We start from the raw sequence: 15,601 nt of genomic DNA, 5'->3' as shown, positions 1-15,601 counted from the left end.
TGCAAGCTCCGCCTCCTGGGTTCACGCCATTCTGCCTCAGCCTCCCAGGTAGCAGGGACTACAGGTGCCCGCCACGACGCCAGGCTAATTTTTTTTTGTACTTTTAGTAGAGACAGGGTTTCACTGTGTTAGCCAGGATGGTCTCCATCTCCTGACCTCTTGATCAACCCGCCTCGGCCTCCCAAAGTGCTGGGATTACAGGCATGAGCGACCGCGCCTGGCCACAACCCATCATTCTAAAACACAGATCTGACCAAGTCACTTCTCTGCTTAGAACTCTTCCAATGTCGGGCTGGGCCCGGTGGCTCATGCCTGTAATCCTAGCACTTTGAGAGGCCTAGGCGGGCGGATTGCCTAAGCTCAAGAGTTCGAGACCAGCCTGGCCAACATGGTGAAACCCGTCTCTACTAAAAATACAAAAATTGGGCATGGTAGTGCGCACCTGTAGTGCCACCTACCCGGAAGGCTGAGGTTGCAGTGAGCCAAGATCCCGTCACTGCACTCCAGCCTCGGTGACAGAGAGAGACTCTTGCAAAAAAAAAAAAAAAAAAAAGCCAGACGCGGTGGCTCACACCTGTAATCCTATCACTTTGCGAGGCCGAGGCGGACGGATCACTTAAGACCAGGTATTCGAAACCAGCCTGGCCAACATGGTGAAACTACGTCTCTACTATAATAGAAAAAAATTAGCCGGGCGTGGTGGCAGGCGCTTGTAATCCCAGCTACTTGAGAGGCTGAGACAGGAGAACTGCTTGAACCCGCGAGGTGGAGGTTGCAGTGAGCCGAGATAGCGCCACTGCACTCCAGCTTGGGCGACAGAGACTCCGTCCCTCCCTGCCTCACCCCGGCCCCCCAAAAAAAGACCTCTTCCAATGCCTCCAAACCATCTATATAAATTAAGTCTAAACTTCATTGCCTGGCTTACAAAACTCCCTGCCAGCCTCCTTCCCCAACGGAGCCCTATCCTGCAAGGGGCCTCCACAACATGTAAGTACACACTCATAACAAAGCTCTCCCCTACCCTATTTTACACCTCTGCTCATCTAACTCTGCATGTAATTTCTCTTCCCTTTTTGGCCTCTTAGCAAACACCTACCGAAACCAACACAGATTCAACAACCTCAGTCCCCTCTCTTTCCTCTGTTGTTCCCACATCCCCTCAGAACAAAAGGGCTACAAATATCTGCTTGCCCCCTCCTCCACCCCAATTCTTGAAGGCCCTTGAAAACAAAAGACTAAGGTTTTCGTCATCCTTGTCCCCATACCTGGCATACATGGAACCCCAGAAAATAAATCAGAAACTCTGACGGCGGAAGAATCTTGCAAAGCAAGATAAGTTCTTGTTATAGTCATCATTATTGCTTCCAAAGAGACCTCTGGTAGGGAAGAGGAAAGAAAAGGCTGTGAAGCTGCCTAGCAGACCTTAAAGCATCCTCAAGGTACCTTCCACCTCAAGTTTATGCCAGAAGGAGGTCGTTTTATATACCATGTCTCACTTAATCCTCACAACGGTTCCCTAAGGCAGGCATTAGCCACATTTTACGGATGAGGGAACCAAGACTCAGTAAAGTCACTAGCCCAAGGTCACAGATTGCTAGTAATAGGGTAGAGACACTATCCGGTGGCGACCTCACCGCTCCAGTGGGACCAGCTAATTAGCTGACACACATCGAGCCCGCGCTGCCCAGGGGCCCAGCGCCCTCACCCGTCCCGCGGAAGGAACCCGGCCGCACTGCCGCCGGTGTAAACACTCACTCTGGCCCTCTCGCCGGAAACCGGAAATTCCGCGCTGCATTCTGGGAGTTGCAGTTCCCGCTGTGGCCCCCGCCCCCTTATAAACAGCCAGTCTACACGGGGCGCTAGTTGAAAAGCTTCCGGTTCTGGGGGAAGGCGTGGCTTCCGGGCTCTTTGAAATGTCCGGCGCCGGAGCGTCTGGGTGCTTCAGTTGGAGAGGGTCCCGTTTCCAGTCATTCTTCAGCCTGGTGATTCCCGCGCTCCCCTGAGGAGCATATAAAGTACGTCGGTTCTGCCAGGTAGGAACGCGCTGCTGGACACTCGGCCGTAAGGCGGATTCCGGATCCCCTCCCACTCCGACCCTTCCTTCCAGAAGGGCCGGTTCCCAAGCGGCCCCTTTAGACACATCCCAGCGGTTTCCGACGGCCCTCACGATGAAAACTGCTGTCCGTTGGTGAAGGCAGCCTCTTCTGTACTCCTCGCCGCTGACATCCTGCGGCGGACCTACCTGTGGAGGCATACCAGGAACCAGACGATGACCCCTTCCAAAAGTTGGGTCCTTGAGGAGAGCTACTAACTTGGGATCCTGGTACACCCTCTACATGCAGTGGTGAAGCTTATCTAACAGTCATTCATAGAATCAGTTTGGGAAGGGGAATTTTCGCTGAACTCTCATAGAGAAACTGTGTTTTAGATAACAAAGTTCTGCGCGGTTAAAATTGAACAGAAATTTTTTTGCACAGAAATTAGGATTACCGAAAATACTGAAGAAAGACTACCTCTGATTGGACTCTTCTCAAGGAATTAATAATTCAAGAACTAAGGAAAGAAAAAAGTGATTATATGAAAATACTGAAGTTTTTTCATATAAGCAACTGAAGGCTGATCCTGTGTGGGTAAATGTGAACGCTGAATTCCCACATTCCAGTGTGCGACCTGGGATTAAGGCAGCAATTGAGCAGGGGTAATGTTACTGAGGAGAGCGAACAGATCGCAGGATCTCAGAAGGCCTAACATTAAAGGCAGATCACCCCTCTGTTCTCATAAGTCATATGGGGAGTTTTGAAATGGCTTTCACGGTCTTCAGGGAGTTTACCTTCAGGATAACTCCCATGTATGTTGTGGGCGCATTAGGAACCCATGGCTGTTCCCAAAGTCTCCCTTTCCCATCCTACCCATTTTTAGATATACCCCCTTTTTCAGTAATCCTTCCTAACCAGACTTCTTTAGACTCCTTCCTCTCCTGCCTACTAAGTTACTTGCACCTGAGTGCCGTAATTTATCAAAATTATATATTGTGAATACTTTTCCCAGTTCATGATTTTTTTTTACTCTTAATGGTATTAGATAATTTCATTAAAAAACTTTTTTTTTTTTTTTTTTTTTTTTTTTGAGACAGAGTCTTGCTCTGTCGCCCAGATTGGAGTGCAGTAGTGGCCGATCTCGGCTCACTGCACCCTCTGCCTCCCGGGTTCAAGAGATTCTCATGCCTCAGCCTACCGAGGAGCTGGGACTACAGGTGCCTGCCACCACGCCCGGCTAATTTTTGTATTTTTAGTAGAGACGGGGTTTCACCACGTTTGCCAGGCTGCCCGAACTCCTCACCTCAGGTGATCCACCTGCCTTGGCCTCCCAAAGTGCTGGGATTACAGGCGGGAGCCACCACGCCCGGCCTGAAATTTTGTTTTGATGGTTAGTGCCTTTTGTGTCCTATATAAGAAATCTTTGCCTGCCCTTGTTATGAAGATATTATCCTAGGTTTTCTTCTGCGTTATTTTATCTTTCACATTTAGGTCTATGATTAATTTCACATTAATCTTTGTATATGATAGGAGTTAGACATCAAGATTCTTCTCTTCCATATGAGTGTACAATTGATCCAGCACTATATAAAAATTTTGTTCCCACTGAATTTCAGTGGCAGCTTTGTCATAAATCCGGTGACTGTGTATGTCTGGGTCAATTTTTTGACTCTATTCTGTGCCATGGGTGTATTTTTCTGTCATTGTGCCACTGTCACACGTCTTGATTTCTATAACTTTAGAGTAGATCTTGATATCTGCTAGTCTTTTTTGCTTTAAGAGGGGCATGGGTATTCTATCACCAATAGATGACAATTGTTAACTTTGTTTTATGCTTCTGAAAGTATAATTTTACTGAATTTTAAATATGTATATTCAACAAAATTTAGATTACACTGCACATTTGTTTAGTAATCTACATATTTTACTTAGGTTGAATATTTTTCCTGTGCTCAAATATTCTTGAGACTTTTTACTTTGAAATAATTTCAAGTTTACAGTACAGTTGCAAAAATATTACAAAATAATGCCCTCATACCCTTAACCCAAAGTCCCCAGTTGTTAATGGTTTACATTTACCTCATCATTCTTTCTCTCTCACTCTCTCACTATGCATATTATTCTTTTGTTTTTCCACCCGATCCGTTTAAGAGCCAATTACAGACATTACCCTAAGTATTTCTGTATTTCCTGAAAACAAGGATATATTCTATGTCACAGCCACAGTACGACCCAGCAAAATCAAGAAATGAATAAATACAATACTATCTTGTAACTTACAATCTCATTCAGCTCATCAACCATTCCATTTGGGTGGAGGCTGATCATCTCTCTGCCATTTTCATAAGTTATGTCATAGATTTTCACATCTGTCACATCAGTCATTTCTCCAAAGAGCCTTAGTTCCTTTTAGTAAGGAATGGTATTTAGAAGCCAAGTCTGGATGCTAGGTGTGTTTATTGCTGCTGAGATGTTATTATTTCCAGTCTATCAGTGACTAGACCTAGCAAATAAATGAACATTGATATACACACCCATTCATCTATATTTCTATGAAATATATTTAAATATGTGTGCATATAGATATGTGTGTTATATGTATATATGTATAGATCTATGTATATGTGAGCATATATATGTGCACACATATCAAAATATGTATGTATGTATAAAATACGAGTTCACACCAATACCTCAGATTCCAATCCAATACCACATATTTTCCTCTAGTCTTCCTCTTCTCTATAATTTTACCTCCCTTCTGCAACAGTAAGAAACTTGATTCTCATTTTCCGCAATATACTTGTATTTTCTCATGTTGAAATTCATGGTACCTGATATGGTTTGGCTCTGTGTCCCCACCCAAATTTCATGTTGAATTGTAATCCTCAATTTTGGAGGAGGGGCTTGGTGGGAGGTGATTGGATCATGGGGCAGATTTCCCCCTTGCTGTTCTCGTGATAGTGAGTTCTCACGAGATCTGGTTGTTTAAAAGTGTGTAGCACTTCCCCCTTTGCCCTCTCTCTCCTGCTCTGCCATGTGAAGATGTGCTTGCTTCCCCCTCACCTTCTGCCATGATTGTATGTTTCCTGTGGCTTCCCCAGCCATGCTTCCAGTATAGCCTGCAGAACTGTGGGTCAATTAAAGCACTTTTCTTTATAAATTACCTGGTCTCAGGTAGTTCTTTATAGCAGTGCAAGAACAGACTAATACAGTACCATAACAATGGAGCCTCCTCTTCAACTTGATTCTTGAGTCCTTTTGACATAACTCTGGAGGCTTTTGATAGCTCCCTGCTATCTAGCATGACAAGAGTTCCTGGCTAATCTTGTACTTCCTGCTCTAGGCATAAAAATTAGCCATTTCTTCAAGAAATTCATATGGTTTTCTGTGGGAAATTGTATGTTAAGACCACAATCTGGGCACTAGGGATGCTTATTGCCACTGAATTGTTTGTTACTTGTAAGCCACATTAGTGGATGGAGCTAGGGGGAGATCTATATCCATGGCGATAGAAATAGAGAACATTTATACTGCTACTTCAAATTCAAGACTACAGAGGTTGGGTTTGGTTTTGGTTTTTGGTTTTATGGGTTGTTTTTTGTTTTTTTTTTTTTTGAGACAGGGTCTCGCTCTGTTGCCCAGGCTGGAGTGCAGAGGTGCAATCATGACTCACTGCTGCCTCAAACTCCCAGGCTCAAGCTATTCTCCCACCTCAGCCTGCCAAGTAGCTGAGACTACAGTTGTACACCACCATGCCCAGCTAATCTGTGTATTTTCTGTGGAGGCAGGGTTTCACCATGTTGCCCAGGCTGGTCTTGAATTCCTGGACTCAAGCAATCTGCCTGACTCAGCCTCCAAAAGTAAGACTACAGAATTTTAATTAAATATTTTCTATATTACATCTTTATTTCCTTTCTTCCACACTGAGAATACTAGTTCTCAAGAACATAAGGGACAACAGTATTTGAATATCTATAACTATTCATTTCCTTTATCCCACATCACATACCCAGCTGTCTCAAAATAACAATACTAATGATACTATCACCACCAATATAATTATTGAGACGTTTAAAAACAATGTTTGCATATGCCCTTCTCATTCTATCCCCTCCATTCCTTCTCTCCATTTTAACAGATGTGCTATATATTATCTGAGCCTATACTCATTACTCTAACTTCCTCTTTTTAACTCTCTTAATACTACAAAGAATTCCATGTTTAGGCCAAGTGCGGCAGCTCACGCCTGTAATTCCAGCACTTTGGGAGGCTGAGACAGGCAGATCACCTGAGGTCAGGAGTTTGAGACCAGCCTGGCCAACATAGTGAAACCCTTCTCTACCAAAAATACAAAAATTAGTGGGGGTGTGCTGGCGGGCACTGTAATCTCAGCTACCTGGGAGCTTGAGGCAGGAGAATTGCTTGAACCCAGGAAGTGGAGGTTGCAGTGAGCCGAGATCACGCCATTGCACTCCAGCCTGGGTGACAAGAGCGAAACTCCGTCTCAAAAATAAATAAATAAATAAAATCAGAATTCCATGTTTAATGCTCTCCACTGGTTTTTTGTTGTTGTTGTTTTGTTTTGTTTTCTGATACAGAGTCTCACTGTATCACCCAGGCTGAAGTGCATTGGTGCAATCTTGGCTCACTGTATCTCCACCCCCAGGTTCAAGCGATTCTCCTGCCTCAGCCTCCCAAGCAGCTGGGATTACAGGTATGTACCACAATGCCCGGCTAATTTTTGTATTTTTAGTAGAGACAGAGTTTCACCATGTTGGCTAGGCTGGTCTCAAACTCTTAGCCTCAAGTGATTCACCCTCCTTGGCCTCCCAAAATGTTGAGATTTCAAGCATGAGCCACTGTGCCCAGCCCACTGGTTTTTATTATTGAACTCATTCTCTAGTGGATTTCCTGGAAGGACTACAGTATTCTCTGTGAATGATATTCCCTAAGCTTTTGCATATTAATAGCAATTTATTTGTGGCCTTTATGCTTGAAAATCAGTTTGCTAAATATAAAATTGTTGGCTCACATTTTCTTTCTTAAGATATTTCATTTTCATCTGATGACAAAAATCTAATTTTCTTTCCCTTACAAGTTACTTGCTCTTTTCACCAGGTTGCCCAAGTAGTTTTTAAAATTTTTTATTTAATTTCCATTCATTTTACCTGACTACATCTTGGTGCTGTTTGTTTTAGGTCAGTGGTCTCAGTTATGTGGTATTCTCTTCCAAAATGTAATTTACATTTTTTTATTTCAGTAAAGATTGATTTTTGAATTACAGGTTTTAGAATAGTTCCATTCTCTTGCTTTGGTTTGGTTCTTAAGGGGACTCATGTTAGCCGTATGTTATATCTTTGTTGTTTCTCTTCAATATCTGCCACTTTTCTCAAATCTTTTCTCTTTCTTCATTTTTAAAAATATTTTTTAAATGTTCCTCCTTTCTACATTCTACTTAAGGCATCATCTGTTGTATTTATTTCTTCTGTGTTCCTTTTACTTTAGTCTTCATTTTGTATTTATTTTTTATTTTTTATTTTTTGAGACAGAGTTTCGCTCTGTCGCCCAGGCTAAAGTGCAGTGGCGTGATCTCTGGTCACCACAACCTCCACCTCCCAGGTTCAAGTGATTCTCCTGCCTCAGCCTCCCGAGGTGAGATTACAGGTGCCCACCACCATGCCCGGCTAATTTTTATATTTTTTATTTCACAAATATTCAAGTGCCTATTATATGCAAGACATTATGTCAGGAGCTGAGGAAAATGTGAAAATGAAGCATATACAAGAAGCTCAGAATCCTGAAGGGGATATGTACATGCATAAGTTTTTCCATGAATAATTTTAATACAAGAGAAAATATGAAGTATGCCCTGTTCTGTGCCCCTAAGGTACTCTGTGATCACAGCTCACTGCAGCCTCAACCTCCTAGGCTCAAATGATCCTCCCACCTTGGCCTCCCGAGTAGCTGGGACTGCAGGCACATGTCATCACGCCCAGCTAATTTTTGTATTTTTAGTAGGGACAGGGTTTCACAACGTTGCCCAGGGTGGTTTTGAACTCCTGAGCTCAGCCAATCTGCCCACCTCGGCCTCCCAAAGTGCTAGGATTACAGGCGTGAGCCACTGTGCCCAGCCTGATGCAAAGTTGTTTGTTGTTGTTGTGGTTTGAGACAGGGTCTCACTTTGTCACCCAGGCTGGAGTGGAGTGACATGATTTCAGCTTACTGCAACCTCGACCTCCTATGTTCAAGCTATCCTCCTCCCTCAGCCCCCCAAATAGTTGGGACTATAGGCGCACACCACCATGCTTGGCTAGTATTTGCATTTTTTGTGGAGACGGGGTGTCACCATGTTGCCCAGGCTGGTCTTGAACTTCTGAGCTCAAGTGATCCACCTGCCTCAGCCTCCCAAAATGCTAGGATTACAGGTGTGAGCCACTGTGCCAGGCCTCAAAGTTCTTTTTCATCTTTAGCATCTCTTGCTGTGAGCCTCATGACCTGCCTAGCTGCCCTTCTGATCTTGTAGAAGAGTCTATGAAGCAGACTTGAATCTTACATGAACAGATACTTCACAAAAAAGAATATCTAAATGTTCATATGGAAATTTACTCATGCTCATTTGTCATAAGAAATATGTAAATTAAAATAAAAATGAAATACTACTACACACCCATCAGAATGACTACAATTAAAAGATCGATAATACGAAGTGTTGGCAAGGATGTGAAGAAACTGGGACTCTCATGGTTCTGGTAGGAGTGTAAATTAGTACAGCTACTTGAGACGTTTGTTTGGCAATATGCACTGAAGCTGAATTTACACTTATCCTATATCCCAGCAATTCTGTTCCTAAGTATGTAGATAACAGAAATGCACACATGTGCTCACAAAAGACATGTGCAAGAATATTCATTGCAGCACCATTCCTGATAGCGCTAAATGGGAAATAACACAAATATTCACCAATAGTAGAATGAATGAATACATTGTGTTATATTCAAACTATGGTGCACTATAATGTAATGAGAGTTATGGAGCCACCCCTATTCACAATAACCTGGAAGAATCCCATTAATATCATGTTGAATGAAAGAAGCTAGACACAAAAGGCTATAAATGGGGTCAGGCACCATAGCTCACACCTGTAATCCCAACACTTTGGGAGGCCGAGGTGGGTGGATCGCTTGAGGTCAGGAGTTCGAGACCAGCCTGGCCAACATGGTGAAACCCCATCTCTATTAAAAATACAAAAAAATTAGCCAGGCGTGGTGGTGGATGCCTATAATCCCACCTAATCGGGTGGCTGGGGCAGGAGAATCACTGGAACCCAGGAGGCGGAGGTTGCAGTGAGCCGAGATCGCACCACTGCATTCCAGCCTGGGCAACAGAGTGAGACTGTCTCAAAAAACAAACAAAACAACAAAACACATGGAAAGCCAAATATAATCACAAGCCTGCTTGGAGAGCTGGAATCAGAGCACCACAATGGGAGAGGGGGTCAAGGGAGAATAGGAGTGTGCTTTCAGGACCCTCACAGTAAAGATGGATCTGCCACTAGAACTGCACAGGATGTGACCTTAGCCCAGGGCTCCCTCTCCCCCAGCAGTGTTCAGATGAGCATCACCAATGTCACCTCAGGGACTATCCTGTGTTCAGCCTCTCCAGTGGTAACTCATCCCCTTTCTTGTTTTCTCTCTCTTCAGCTATGCTGGAGGATATTTGTTGGTTGTCTTATCCATTTTCCCACATCACTCCCAGAGATCCCTGGCCTCTTTTCAACAGACCATACTTTCCCTTTGGGGATCAATCCATGTAGTTCCTGGGATGTGGCTTCACATAAGCCAAGCCATTCAGCACAGTCTGTCCTCTGAGCCTAGTGATGGGTTCAGCATGTTAGCCACAAATGCTAGGATGCTGAAACTATATTTTTCACTGGGCGTGAGTGAGAAAGCACATAGCCATGGGGGCTTTCTGATGACTGTAAGGGGAGCCAGCCTCAGAGTATTCTCACATGGACTAAGGCAGAAGGGAGGGCTGGAAAGAACCTAACTTCTTGATGATTTTGGTAAACTGCTGGATCAAGTAACAACAATCCCTCTGAACTTTTCAGTTACTTAAGCCAAGAAATTACTTCTTGTGTATAAACCAGTTTGTACTGGTCTAGCAGACCTAGTTGACTATGCAATATCTATTCTCCTTTATTTATTTATTTATTTATTTTTTTGAGACAGGATTTTGCTCTGTCACCCAGGCCGGAGTGCAGTGGTGTAATCACAGCTCACTGCAGCCTTGACCTCCTGGGCTCAAGTATCCTCCCACCTCAGCCTCTCAAGTAGCTGGAACCACAGTTGCACACCACTATGCCCAACTAATTTTTTTTTTTTAATTTTCTGTAGTAGGCGAGGCACAGTGGCTCATGCCTATAATCCCAGCACTTTGGGAGGCCAAGGCAGGAGGATCACTTGACCCCCAGGAGTTTGAGCCCAGCCTGGGCAACATATCAAGACCCCATCTCTGTAATTAATTAATAAATATATGTTTTGTAGTGATGGCGTCTCACTATGTTGCCCAGGCTGGTCTCAACCTCCTGGGCTCAAGAGATCCTCCTACATCGGCCTCCCAAAGTGCTGGAATGACAGATGTGAGTCACCACACTACCTGGCCTATTCTCCCCTTCTCACAGAACCCCCATTTTATTTAGAGTTTTTAGATATTTATCTCCCCACGTTCCTCCAGAGCTAAGGATGTCAATGTGGCCAATAAGGTGCAAGTGAAAGTCACTGGGTGGTACTTTTGGAAAAGCAATTGATTACCTGATTCAAAAAGAAGAAGAAGCCAGTCTCAACTGGCCTGTGCATTCTGCCTTCCCCTACTCACTTCTTCCTACCTGCAAATCAGAAGAGTTACAGCCACCTTGTGATCGTGAAGCCAAAAGACACACACTAAGGATGGCTGAAGAAGATAAAAAGAGCCAGATTCTTTGAGCTGCTGTGAGAGTCCTGGACTGCCTATCCCAGTCTCCTCGTAACATAAAAAAAGTAAATCCCTTTCTTGTTAAGCCTTTGCTTTGCTGGGTTTGTTAAGTGCAGCCAAGTGCATTCCTATCAAATAGAGAATTAGGTCCACTGAAGTGGGGTGCTGCACATAATATCATCTGAAACATGGACTTCGTTGAGTGGTAGAGACGGAGCTTTTGGCAGTGGGGGCACAGATACTGCCGACGGGAATGCTGACAACCCTGCTATGCTGTGGGAAAACATTTAGTCAATCTGCTATTTTATGAGAGACACCCCACATACCAACCAAGTCTGTAGTGATAGGGTAAATGGCTAGAATTATTCAGAATGTTGGCACATGCTGGTGACTTCATTCCACTTTCAATGAATTCTTGAAGGAGACCAGTGAACTTGAGTTATCCAGGCTGAAAGAAAAAAGGAAGGCAGTGCTAATTCACTAAGTAGTACTTCTGCCTATGGCCTGCAAATCTACTTTGAAGGAACATTTCGTAATTTGGAGAATTGCAGGGCTGAAAAAGACGATTGCTCTGGGCCAGGCATAGTGGCTCATGCCTGTATTCCTAGCACTTTGGGAGGCTGAAGTGGGCAGATCGCTTGAGCCCAGGAGTTTGAGACCAACCTGGGCAACATAGCAAGACCCCATCTCTACAAAACATACAAAAACTTAGCCTGGTGTGGTAGCATGTGCCTGTAGTCTTAACTACTTGGGAGGCTGAGGCAAGAAGATCACCTGAGCCTAGGAAGGTTGAGGCTGCAGTGAGCCGTGATCATACCACTGCACTCTAGCCGGGGCAACAGAGCCAAACAAGACCCTGTTTCAAAAAAAAAAAAAAAAAAAAAAGATAATGGCTCTGTTCTCCATATAGGAGTGGTGGCTGCCAAGCAATATAGTAGAAGAAAGTAAGACTGGTTGGTATCTTGGACCTTTCCTAAGCACCTTCCTGTAAGAACTCATCACTCAACAGAGGAAGTGGAGTCTGCAAAGTGGTTTCTTCCCACTAGAATCTTTTGTTTCAAATTGTCTCAAGTCAATAATCATTAAGTTAAAGGCTAGAGGGACAGGCAGGACACAAAGGCCAGTAGCTAACAAAGGAAGGTTTTCAGGCCTAAAAGACTATGGCTCTATATAGGAGATTTGGCTATGGCGACTCAAACATAGGATCAACCAGAGGCAAATACACTGAGAGCCTACAACAATTTTTAAGGAATCATATCACCAAAAATGAAAATTTAAAAACCTGGCCAGCAAAAGCATATAATTTTTCAATCCCAGGCTCCTGAACTTACACAACAGAAAGCATATTCTCCCCAAAGTTCACTTCAGATATGGTTAAAGAGGGTAATGAACAAGAAGCCGTCTCAAAAGAAGATGGAACTTGGACCACAGAGTACAATAGAGAAGGGAATTCCTCCTAGAGAGTAGGTTGACTGAACAAGGAAATTACTCCCTGCCTGGAAGGGAGTCCTGGCCACTCCTGTCCAGCAGGATCTGACATTTGTTATAGATCCAATATTTGCAATAGCTTTGACATGCTTAAAACAGAGAGATTCTCTCCTTTATTCACATTCTTACTTGTCCTACATTGAAGTTTTATTCTGTTCCTTCTCCATTATTGCATATGAGACATGCTGGGGGAAGATAACTTGCCTTTTAGCTTACAGATTACTAGGCTCTGAAGATTCACATCAAGACTAAATGGAGAAAGCTGTATATCAGCTGGAGATTCTGGGTTTTGAGATGGATGTAGGCTCTGGGTGAGACTTTGGCACTGTCTCCCTTAGAAAGGGAGTATATTCTGTGCATGTGAGGATGGATAGCCAAGGGTGGGCTATGGCAGTCACTGCTTTCCTTCTACCCAATGACCAGTCTCCTTTTCTTCTTGAATAGTACAACCCTGAATTTGATGGAGGAAGCAATGTGTATTTGTCCATTTTTCATGCTGCTGATAAAGACATACCCGAGACTGGGCAATTTACAAATGAAAGAGGTTTATTGGACTTACAGTTCTACGTGGCTGGGGACACCTCACCAACATGGCAGAAGGTGAAAGGCACATCTCACATGGCAGCAGACAAGAGAAGGGAATGAGAGCCAAGCAAAAGTTTCCCCTTATCAAACCATCAGATCTCGTGAGACTTATTCACCACCACAAGAACAGTATGGGGGAAACCGCCCCCATGATTCAATTATCCCCCACTGGGTGCCTCCCACAACATGTGGGAATTTTGGGAGTACAATTCAAGATGAGATTTGGGTGGGGACACAGCCACACCGTATCACAATGTGTCCAGCTAAAACATTACAATTCCCTACCTCCCTTGCAACTGGGGATGACCGCGACCTCTCTGGCCAGCAAAACGCTGCCAAGATTATCTGGAAAAGTTTTGTCTTCCATTTGTAGGTGCTACTCCATCTCTCCTTTGCACCCCTTTGCCAGAACCAGATGGAAACTGGAATTTTCAGAAAAGACTGATGAGCATGAGAAATGGTTAATATGTGCCTAACCTTGTTTAAACAAAGTGAGTGAAGTAAGGACAAATTTATAAATATGTGAAAAGACTACTTTTTCCTCTTAGTTTCTTTAAAATGCATGCAGCCATTTAAAAATAAGTAGAAGCTTTCTTTTTTTATGCTCTGGAACATTTTAAGTAGCTGTGAAGGTTTGGTAAATTCTCCTGTGAATCCATCTGGGCCTTGTGACTTGTTAAAGAGCAATTCGTTAATTTGTTTAAATGTTCTGTGTTTACCAGGGTCAATTTGGGTAAGTAATATTTTTGTAGAAAATTATTTATTTAACTTAGGTTTTCAAAGGCTTTTGTCTAGACTTGAGAAAAGTAGTATCTTAGGATTTGTAAATTGTCTTCTGTTTCAGTGGTTGTCCTCTGTCATTTCTTATCTTGCACACTGATGCCTTTTTCCTTTTGTTCTTTTTTTAAAAAAATTATGAATACATAATAGTCATACATATTTATGGAGTGCATGTGATATTTTCATAAAAGCATGCAATATGTAATGTTCAAATCTGGGTAACTGGGATATCCTTCACCTCAAATACCATCTCTTTTTGTTGGGAACATATCCTTTTGTTCTTGATTAGGTTAGCTAGCAGTTCGTCTACTTGACTGATTTGTTTTCTCTAAGAAACAGCAGTTCAGTTAATTTATGTTTTTTTAGATTTTTTTTGAAACAATCCATTTTTTATTCAAATAGAATAATATTTAACAATCAAGGTCATATGACTTAAAATCTTCTGAGCTGGGTTTAGGATTCAGATAGATAGTTTATTGTCAGTTGACATTAAAACAATGTTCTTTGCCAGGCACAGTGGCTCATGCCTGTAATTCCAGCACTTTGGGAGGCTGAGGCAGGTCAATCACCTGATGTCAGGAGTTCGAGACCAGCCTGGCCATCATAGCAAAACCCCGTCTCTACTAAAAATGCAAAAATTAGCTGGGCATGGTGGTGGGCATCTGTAATCCCAGCTACTTAGGAGGCTGAGGCAAGAGACTTGCTTGAACCCGGGAGGCAGAGGTTGCAGTGAGCTGAGATGGCACCATTGCACTCCAGCCTGCACAACAAGAGCAAAACTCCGTCTCGAAAAAAAAAAGAAAAAAAGAAAAAAATTAATTGCATCAAAGTTATGCAAACAGGTTTTTTTTAGTTTTAAAATCAAATTTATGGCCAGACACAGTGGCTCACACCTGTAATCCCGGCACTTTGGGAGGTCGAGGCGGGTGGATCACCTGAGGTCAGGAGTTCGAGACCAGTCTGGCAACATGGTGAAACCTCGTCTCTACTAAAAATACAAAAATTAGCTAGGCGTAGTGGCGCACACCTGTAGTCCCAGCTCCTGGGGAGGCTGAGGCACAAGAATCACTTAAGCCCAGGCAGAGGAGGTTGCAGTGAGCTGAGATCATGATACTGCACTCCAGCCTGGGTGACAGAGTGAGACCCTTTCTCAAAAAAAAAAAAAAAAAAAAAAATTTATTTAGGCCTGATTTCCATACAATAAAATTATTTTACTGTACAATATGATGACTTTTGACATATATACACAATAGTATAAGTACTACCACAATCAAGATTCAATTATAACTCATGCCTCTTTTTCAGCACTCTTCATCCCCAATTTCAGCAGCTGGTAACTTTAAGGTTTTGCCTTTTCCAGAATGTCACATAAATGGAATCATACAGTATGTAGCCCTTTGAGTCTGTTTTCTCTCACTCAGCATAATGATTATGATATTTGTCCATGTTGATGTGGGCATCAATTTATAAAAACATTAATGCAAACATTCAATAGGGCTTCTTTCCCATTTTCCCAAGATTTCATCTCTCTCTCTGCTATGGACACAGATGGCTTCACTCCATCCTGTATTCTCCGGACCATGGTAGAATTCCAGACTCGCAAGAAATAGAGCCTAGAGTGGTGGCCTATAATTACAGTTACTAAGAAGGCTGAGGCAGGAGGATCCTTTGAGTCCAGCAGTTTGAGGCCAGCCTGGACACCACAGCAAGACCACCAATAAATAAATAAATAAATGGAA

At 43.2% G+C, this 15,601-nt stretch overlaps 1 protein-coding gene and 1 long non-coding RNA gene across 13 annotated transcripts in view; one reads left to right on the top strand and one right to left on the bottom strand.

Annotated features, from left to right (window-relative positions):
• The window catches only part of UBL7 (ubiquitin like 7), a 16,060-nt gene extending 13,806 nt beyond the window's left edge, over window positions 1-2,254 (bottom strand). Inside the window, exons 1-2 of one of the 8 annotated variants that reach the window (XM_063638772.1) lie at window positions 1,756-1,800; window positions 1,266-1,376 (exon numbers count right to left, since the gene is read on the bottom strand). In XM_063638772.1, the coding sequence (XP_063494842.1) occupies window positions 1,266-1,376; window positions 1,756-1,795 (151 nt within the window). In that variant the 5' untranslated portion in view covers window positions 1,796-1,800. The other 7 variants (XM_055277794.2, XM_063638773.1, XM_055277793.2 and 4 more) reach the window with 7 other exon arrangements.
• LOC129482265 (uncharacterized) lies at window positions 1,893-15,601 on the top strand. Of its 5 annotated transcripts, none has more exons than XR_010120688.1 (5): window positions 1,902-2,698; window positions 6,638-6,753; window positions 7,589-7,691; window positions 12,942-13,573; window positions 15,381-15,601. It is a non-coding gene; the product is annotated as an uncharacterized lncRNA (long non-coding RNA). The 5 variants fall into 5 exon arrangements; XR_010120687.1 differs by lacking the exon at window positions 12,942-13,573 and adding an exon at window positions 5,828-5,899 and having other exon boundaries at window positions 1,906-2,698; window positions 7,585-7,691; XR_010120690.1 differs by lacking the exon at window positions 12,942-13,573 and having other exon boundaries at window positions 1,893-2,630.

Source organism: Symphalangus syndactylus, chromosome 5, assembly GCF_028878055.3.
Source record: "Symphalangus syndactylus isolate Jambi chromosome 5, NHGRI_mSymSyn1-v2.1_pri, whole genome shotgun sequence".
NCBI classification, from domain to species: Eukaryota; Metazoa; Chordata; class Mammalia; order Primates; family Hylobatidae; genus Symphalangus; species Symphalangus syndactylus.
Note: the sequence above shows the minus strand (reverse complement) of the source record. Positions and strands in the feature narration are given on the sequence as shown.